This window comes from Balaenoptera ricei, chromosome 14, assembly GCF_028023285.1.
Source record: "Balaenoptera ricei isolate mBalRic1 chromosome 14, mBalRic1.hap2, whole genome shotgun sequence".
Taxonomy (NCBI): domain Eukaryota; kingdom Metazoa; phylum Chordata; class Mammalia; order Artiodactyla; family Balaenopteridae; genus Balaenoptera; species Balaenoptera ricei.
In genome coordinates, this window is record NC_082652.1 from 48,125,105 (window position 1) to 48,133,943 (window position 8,839).

At 42.3% G+C, this 8,839-nt stretch overlaps 1 protein-coding gene across 3 annotated transcripts in view; it reads right to left on the reverse strand.

Moving 5' to 3' along the window:
• GAREM1 (GRB2 associated regulator of MAPK1 subtype 1) overlaps positions 1 to 8,636 on the reverse strand; it is a 211,412-nt gene extending 202,776 nt beyond the window's left edge. For all 3 annotated transcript variants that reach the window (XM_059893923.1, XM_059893922.1, XM_059893921.1), the window contains exon 1: positions 8,077 to 8,636. In XM_059893923.1, coding sequence (XP_059749906.1) covers positions 8,077 to 8,197 — 121 coding nt within the window. In that variant the 5' untranslated portion in view covers positions 8,198 to 8,636. The remainder of the gene's footprint in view (positions 1 to 8,076) is intronic.
• Positions 8,637 to 8,839: the final 203 nt, after the last annotated feature.

Sequence of the window (8,839 nt, forward strand, 5' to 3'; positions counted from 1 at the left end):
AAGGAAATTTTTCTCTACTGAGTGGAAAAAAACAACAGAACATAACCTATTTTAAATCTTCACAAGGATACAAACATAAGCACTGCTCACAATTACATTCCTCTCTAAGCTATAACCAGGGCTAATCGTAGTAACTTACTGTACACGTTAAATATTAGCCTGAATAACAACTAGCTTCATAACTATAAGACTTCACATTGCATTTTGAATTCAATAACTTGATATTTATTAAACAACCATTCAAGTCATCAAAGCCCAAGTGGTATTTAAATACTTCAAAGTAGGTTTAAAAAGTAGCAGAATCAATTAAAATGACTTGTCCTGTAAGTATATATAAAGTAATTCATCCCCAGAACTAGAAAAGGGCTCAGGAATATTGGTTCTTCCTTTTTATTTTACCACTATGTAATACTCCTGCAATGGCAGAAAAGGAAACTCATTGTCTGGGATTAAGACACTACAGTTTCAAGTCAATCTTGGGGCTATTCTAGGAAGATGACAACTGTACCAAATTAGCAGTTGTAGTTTTGTAACACTACTTAAACCAAGTGGCTTGTTTTGCTTAGAAGTAAAATCCCTGGTGCCCTGAGAAGATGAGACAATGGATAGTTAAATGGCTAGCTGACTATCCAATCGGGTTTTTCTTTATTGTTTTAAGAGTTGACTAGTTCCAAAGATTTATGGTATTCTAGGTGATATAAGATTAAAAATTCAATGACATAGCTACATGTAGTATGTAAAGAAGGCGTCTTAATTTCAAAATGAAAGAACTAGTAAGAAAGCAAAAAAATCTGAAAAAATGAGTTGTAATTTCTAGAAATAACTTATTTACAATATTGATAACTAATGACCCTAAGAATCATTATTTCATCATGATGCTCTACCAGTCTCTATTTTTCCTACTGCTAATTTTAGGACCTACCACCTTATCTCAAGTGGAGCAAGTGTGAAATTCTATGTCAGACTAGCAGAGGTCATAGCTTTAGTAATACCGATAATTTGGACCTTAAAAATTTTAATACTGAGATTTGCTTATTCATTTATTACATTCTTACTGAATGCCTCCTATGTACCAGGCATTGTGCTTAGAAGCTGGGAAACAGTAAAAATTACCCTAAATACCTTTAACCTGAAATTCGAGTAAACAATCTTGTGAAACTGGGAACAGGGGTGGAGGCTGAGATGTGGGGGGAGCATCTTCATGTGGAAATGTCATCTAAAAGAGGAGTTAATCCCATGAGATTTAAAAAATATTTTAGCAGGTATATTTTGTCAAGTATGACAAAATAATACATAAACCAGCAATAAAAGTTATTTTTCAAGTTGCATATAATAGCTGGTCTTCTTAAGATTGATAGCCCTGCTGAAAACGAGAGGGAGTTTATGAGTCTTCCTAGAACTGCAGCTTAGTAAGTGAAAAGACAGATACCTCAAGAATCTCAAACAAAAACGAGTTTACAAGCTGGTCTACTAGAACTTGCTATTTCAACAAGGCAGCCAAATGAGGTAAAGAGACTAAAATACTCTCTCTTTAAACTATGATGCAGTTGATCACAATGGTCAAACTAGTTTTCTTTTTACAGATGAACTGAGCATCTTAAGATTTTTTTTTACTGGTCATGTGGATACTCATTTAAGACTTTCAAAACAGCCATCTTACTTGAAAAGCAAGAGCATTCAAGGAGCCATGTCCAAATCTCGTCTTGTGGGTCTAAATGTTTACCTCCGTCCACTGTCCTCCACAAGGTCCTCTCCTACTCTTTTTTCATAATTTTTAGGCATGGCCAACTAGAATACATGACAACGAGAAGAAAGTAAAAGTATATGGTATATAAAAGAATATTCAAGAGACTTTCTTCATAACCCACCTTGTGTATAACATCATACTAGGCACTTCTTTCCTGCTAACAGTTCTCCAACTATAGGTGCTCTGAAAATCATCATCAATCCGATAAAAGCATCGATGAGAATGTACTAAAAAAAGATTCCAGTGTCTCAGTATCACTAGGTCAGGCTCACATGTGGTTCTGGATTAAATTAAAACCTAAAGTTAAAACTAACTTCCTGTCTCTCCCAAACCCAATCTTGGTTGAGTTAGTTTACAAGACTTTCTCTCTGATAAAGACCTTACACCACCTTTTTATAACCTGTGCATTACTAAGTCAATAACCTGGAATACTCAGAAGGAAATGGACTAAAGTCACACAGAACGTTTCCCTCAGCTTCTTTATCTGTAAGGATAGCAAAATCTATTTATTATTCACTGGGCTTCTGTTGCCTAAATGATAGGCAACAGAAGGGGAGGCTTCTGAAGCCTCCCCATCAACTGGTCTGAGCCTGCACTATGTCAATCTTACATATACATTGTTTTAAAATACATATGTATTGGGACTTCCCTGGCAGCCCAGTGGTTAAGACTCCAAGCTTCCACCACAGGGGGCACAGGTTGGATCCCTGGTGGGGGAACTAAGATCCTGCAAGCCACGTGGTGCGGCCAAAAACCAATAAATTAACTAAAAAAAATAATAAAATACACATGTATTCACATATATTATTGCATTTAACTATCATAGTAAGTAGATACATAAGACTGTAGGCTGCATGAGGACAGAGGTTTTTGTCTGATTTGTTCCGTGCTACTGTCCTGATACCTATAACAGGGTTTGACACATAGTAGGGCCTTAATAAATATTAGCTTATTGAATAAACAGATTAATGAATAACTATGAGATTCATGGGCAAGTATAATGTACATTTTTTTTTCTGCATGAGAAAACTTTAATACCAATCAAACGGATTAAGAGACTGCCCAAGATCACATGGCTAAGAAATAGCAATGCATGTAACTGAACGGAGGTTTCTAGGCTCCAAATCCAGTATCCTTTAAGCAACTGTCTCACCTGGGGCATATGCATCCTCTTACAATTTAGAATGCCAAGGGAAATGAAACCAAAGATTAGCATAGCACATCTTCCCGGAAAAAGACTTAGATTAAGTTACTTCAGAAAAAAATTTTTAATATATATTAAAGTAACACCAGTCATGGAGCAGATTTTGGGAATTTACATTAATTTCAAAGATAAAACTTGAATCTATAAACACCTTTGACATTTGCAAACAGCCACGTGGACCCTCACTGCCATCTGAGTGTCCACCTTGTTTCTGCACCATCAGACCCCCGGCACTTACATGGTAAAGTTAGAGAAGCAGCTCAGCAGAAAGCAAATACCAAAGCTCCCACAGTCCCAACACACCTGGGGCTTAGAGTCAACTCTGATTCCTCCGCAAAGCTAGGAGGGACAGACTGCTGCTAATTTATACGCAGCTGCCTCCAACGCCCACCATCTTTATTTCTCTCTCCCTGGCAGTTCATGCAGCCTTGGTCTTCTTCTTTCTTTCAGCAGACAGGACCATAAGCTCACCTTTCACTGCTCTAGACCAGCATTCTTTGAACTGGGATATGTGTCTGAAGCAAAGCCAACACTTCCCAAGGGGTTCACCATCACAGCTATAAGTGAGTCAATTTCTAAATCCCCAACTTCCAAATATTCTCTTGTCTGAAAACTGATCTGCCTGAAACCAAGACTGGGATGGAGGGACATCTATCTCCTGACGAAGGGAAGCTGTCCTTCATCACCTCCCCTTCGCAAAGGTCCTTCTCCCACTTTACAAAAGCAATGCATCTACATCACCTTCACCAGATCTTTCTAATCTTCATTACCCCAGGGTAATGAACACAGGGCTCAGGGCGACTAACAAAGGAACAAATAAAAACGCCGATGCCTGTTGAGGAGTCAAGTCTCCAGCATTTGGGTAACTCCTTCTCTAAGACAGGTAATTTCTACTTGTTTGTTTTAAACAACCTGAAATATTTAAATAAGAAGAGCCTTAAGGCCAAAAGAAATACAAAATACTACATTTCAACTTATATTCTTTTTTGTTACATAAGACAGAGTGATCAATAAGACACTTTCATGCATAAAACTATATTACATTGGGAGACACTGCTTTGGGAAAGATCTCCGGTGTTCTCTTTATTTACTGCAAGTAATAAATCCTTCCTTCTACCAAAACAAACAAATAAACAAAAAAACTATATTACATTGGGATACAATTCTGTAGGGGAAGGGAAATGGAAATATGAATTTAAGGAGAAAAAGGAAAGATGTAAGAATTTTACTGTTACGAACTTACTCCTGCATTCTTAAAAATGAATGATACTGGGAATTAAATATAGATCCCACTACAGAGTTTTTTAAATGATGTAACAATTTTAAAAGTCAACAGTCACAGTATGCTGAAAAATGACATCCTTTGCAACTATTTAAACTTAGGATGAAAACTTTTAGCAATGAACTTAAAAACGTGCTTAGGGTACAGGGTTTTACAGAATTTTTAGGCACTACAAGAACAAAAAAGTTGTAAGAACACTGCTGTAGAACAACCCTTCAGAGCCCTTCCAAAACAAAATATTGAAGAGACAGAGAAAGAACAATTTCCCCACCTACCTAGCTTTGAGCGAGGATGGGTTGATGATGGGGTGAGGATTAGCATTCTCTCCACCCTCTTCTTGGTCATAAACACATCTGTTGAACCTGGTTCTGCAGCCAAGTTTCTAAGATTGATGATGAAGTTAGATATCCGATCTTAACTGCATTGCTGACGGGGATTAGACACTGGCTGAAGAGATGTATCTCACTCCTAAGGAGAACCGCTGGAGTACTTTCCTTTTAGTCTCCAGAAAGACTCATGAGACCATACCATAAAGGCTCACTAATTTTGTATTTATCTTATACGATGACAAATTTTGCCACTGGGGATGGAATACTGAATGCGTCTGACTGGCATTTCATTAGTGACATGCATGAGGCAAAGAACTGGAAAGCTCTTACTTATTGTGTAGTTAGTATGTTAAACATGGCAAATGTCCTAAGGAGTAATGTCAACAGACACATCTACATACCCTAAGCCCTCAGACTCCGCTTTTTTCCTTCTTTCTCAGATTCTGTACTCTCTTCTCCTCTGCCCCTTACCTCTTTTCAGCCACTCCTTTAGGAAGCAGAAAATCGTCTAGATATGATGGATGAGGCCGGCGCTTAATTCGATGTCTACACTCTTTTAAAAATATTGACTTTCCTGTCCTCAAGCTCTCAGAGAGACAGTGGGGCTATTTAGAGCAGACGTTAGACCTACTCTAAATCTACTCCCATTTAGTAGAAGGAGGTAGTACAGTTTGAGATAAAAGGCGTCTTTAGAATCGGAAAGTCAGCTGAAAATCAGTCCACCATTTACTAGGTATGTCGCCCTATTTCTCTAAATCTCAAGGCTCGCAAAGTCCTTAAAATGGGGTGCTAAGGATGAGACAAAATACATCAAGCACTTAGAAATGTACCAGCACATAGTAGGCCTTCAATAATCGACAGTTATGAAATCAGATGTTTAATGGTTTTAATGATTGCTTAAAATAGCCAACAGTTTTCTCTTGACATAATGTCAACTACTGTTATGTTTTTCAATTTCTTTAACCTCTTTGAAAACAAGTGATTTGGAAAATGACTACCTTTCATGTCTAAGTATAGGGTGCGCGTGTATAAACTGTACCTGCAGTACTAAAACTGGCAAAAGGAAATACACAGAATGACGACTGCACAAATTTCACATACAGCATGGTGGCATATCCTTAACATGTTCTAAGCATTGCTGTGAAACATTTTAAAACATAAGCATGGAATCTATCATCAGTTCTTTTAAAATCTATCCAAAAGTAATTGGTAATCTAACACTTCCCCCTTCAAATTAGCAGAGTTTTTTTTTTTTTTTTTTTTTGGTTGTTTGTAAAATACTTATTATTTTAAGGCTGTAGGGACACTGGTACTCCCACAATTCTCATTTGTGTATAAATGAGTACAACCTCTAAAGCAATTTGACAATGTGTATCAAGGACTTAAAACGGATCTACATGCTTACTCAGCAGGGAAGGAATACATACTAACCCAAACAAACAGATTTATGTACAAGAGTATTCATTACATCACAACTTAATAGTTGTAAAAAATGAAGCCACTTGATGTCCACTGCAGGGGACTAGATATACAGCCATCTTCCCATGGAACATCATGCAGCTTAAAAAAAAGAAAAAAATTAAATACGATGGGATTAAGTGAAAGAAGCAAGGTATAAAGCAGTATTTGGCTATGATTCCAAATTTGTGTATGCCACTGTGATTCTCAAGCGGGAATAAGAGAAAACTTACAATAAAGAATTGGAATTACACGTAGTGATCAAAATCCATTCCACAGCTTGAAAGGACACGCTGTTAAGACTTGCTACCCACGTCCTAATTTTAAAAAGAAGTGTGGGATGAGTACACTGCTCATTCAGACCCTTTTTATGAATGGCGGAGAGAGGAAAGTGGATAATAAAGCTAATACCTCTGCAACTGGTATTCAGCCTCTTTAAACTTTCAGTTTAATGAAACTTTTGGGTGACTTTTACACCACACACACCAATGTTCACTACCTAGCTAGTAAGTTCTGGGGAAGTGTGCAGAGATGAGAGACGGTAGGAAAAGGTGAGGACTCACATAACCTTCCAATATACACAATTTTGCATGGTGTAAGAGTAAATGAAACACTGTCAGTACACACACACACACACACACACACACACACACACTCACTCTCTCTCTCTCTCTCTGATTCAGATCTATAGACGCATATTTAAAGCACGCCCACTCTAAGCAGAAATGCCTCAACACACCACCTGACCCTCCCTGAACTCACGTGCACTTCATTACTACTTTTAAAACTCTTAGTTTATTCCCAAAGCCCACCACTACCACCACCAATCAAACAAGGCTAACACACACGCCAAGACTGTTTTCCAGCGTTCATGAACTTTCCTGCCTTTATTTTTCACATCATTACTTCAAATGTCTGATCTAACCCCGCAGAAAAGACCGGGAACAAAAATGCCTTTGGACGTTTATACGTCTCATGTTACTCACTCCTGTACTCCACAAAAGGAGTAACCCAAGTCCTTGTGACTTGAAATGACATCTTCCTGCTCAGTGCTGTTCTGACTTGGCCTGTGTGACCACAGCTCTATCTGCTTGCCCGCCAGCCTGCGCCCAGGTGCTTCTAGCAGCCCCACAGCAGAAGCAAGCCTGTTTCTGCAAACAGCCTGAAATCGCACGAAGCCAAAATCAACTGAAGTTATTACCAAAACACAAAGGACAAAACACACCTAAACTGCCACCTTACATGTCAGAACTCTCAAACTGAAAGGTATCTATTCGCTTGACAGTATGCACATCCATCTACTTGTTTGCAGATGTCAACCTGCAGAACCAACAGCTGGGAGACGTTTGGTTGGTTTCTGGTTGTCAATTTCAGGAAACACAAGCATTTCTTAGTTCCGAGCTCACGTTCCAGGTCAATACAGGTTTTGGTGTATTTTCAATTTTTTTCCAGGCTAGAAAGGCGCTAAGCTAATAATTAACCTTAAGCATACCATCACCTCTGCTAAAAACATTTTCTACACACAGCCCTAAATTGCTTTCTCTTCAGTTAAACAAAACAGACAAGCTGTAATAAAAGGTCTCCGAGAAATGTGATCCCTTTTGGTCACCCAGGAGCCTTTCCCCTAAAATCTGTTCCTTCTTGTGGCGGAGGGGTAGGAGAGTATCCAAAAATAAAGGTGCCACCCAAAGCACAATTATTTTGTAAGAAAGTTGCCTAAGATAACTCATACAGGGTTTCCCAGGTTGAGTAATTCTTACAGGCGGGTGAGGAGGGACAGCTCGCCTCCAAGATTACTATCTGCAGAGGCTTCCCTTATGTTGATTTTTTTTTTTTTTTTTTTTTGCGTCCTTTTAAATTATACTACTAGGGCTCTGATTTTCACACCTCTAGCTGCTGCTGGGGGGAGTTGAGAGCGACGTGCCAGGGCTGCGGCAGCCGCTCGAGCCAAGTCCAACGCTGGGGGGCGGGCAGCCCACTCCCCACCGGGTCCCACCCTCCCGGGCACACGCGTGCAGAGACGCGCCGAGGCTGCGGTCCGCGGGCGGGGACTCACCGCTGTCCAGCCGCGCGATCTGGGGCAGTCGGTAAGTGCTGACCAGCAGGTCCAGCGGAACGGCCACCGAGCTCCACTTCACATCCTTGAGGCTGCAGCCCAGCGAGGGCGCCGGGTCCATCTTCCCCGCCTCCTCCGGACCCGCGCTCCCGCCGCCGCCGCCTGCACCACCCGCGCCTCGGCGGCCGCCGCTGCTCGCACTTGCGGTCTGGGGCGCGCGGAAGGCGCCGGGCACTCTGGCCGCAGGCAGCCCGGGGGCGCGGCGGCTGCGGCGGCGGGGAGGGAGGGGGGCCCGCGGCCGGCTCAGCTGCCGCTGCGGGACATGGCCGGGGCGCCCCGCGTGCCCTCAAGCCCGGAGAGGACTCGCAGCAACCCGGCGGCGGCGGCGGCGGGCGGCGGCGGCCGGGGTGTATGCGGCGGCTCCCGCTCCGCCTCCTCCTCTGGCCCCGGGTCTGCAGCTGCGGCGGCCGCCCGCTCGCCTCCTCCTTCTTTTACCCCTCCTTCCCTCCGCCTGGAGCGTGTGAGGAGGAGCCGCGGGTCTGAGAAACGCCATAGCAGCGTTCCCAGCACTGACTAATCAACAAGGTGCGAGCGACGCCTGCGCAGCTCGGGGAGACACCGCCCCCGCCTCCGCCCCCGCCTCCCCTGCGCCACCCGCCCCGCCCCGCCCCGTCCCGCCTCCCTCTCGGCCTCCGCCCCCTGTAGTCCGGCTGGCTCCGTTCGGCGTCGGCTCCCCCGGTCTGGCCGCGGCGCAGGCGGCTCG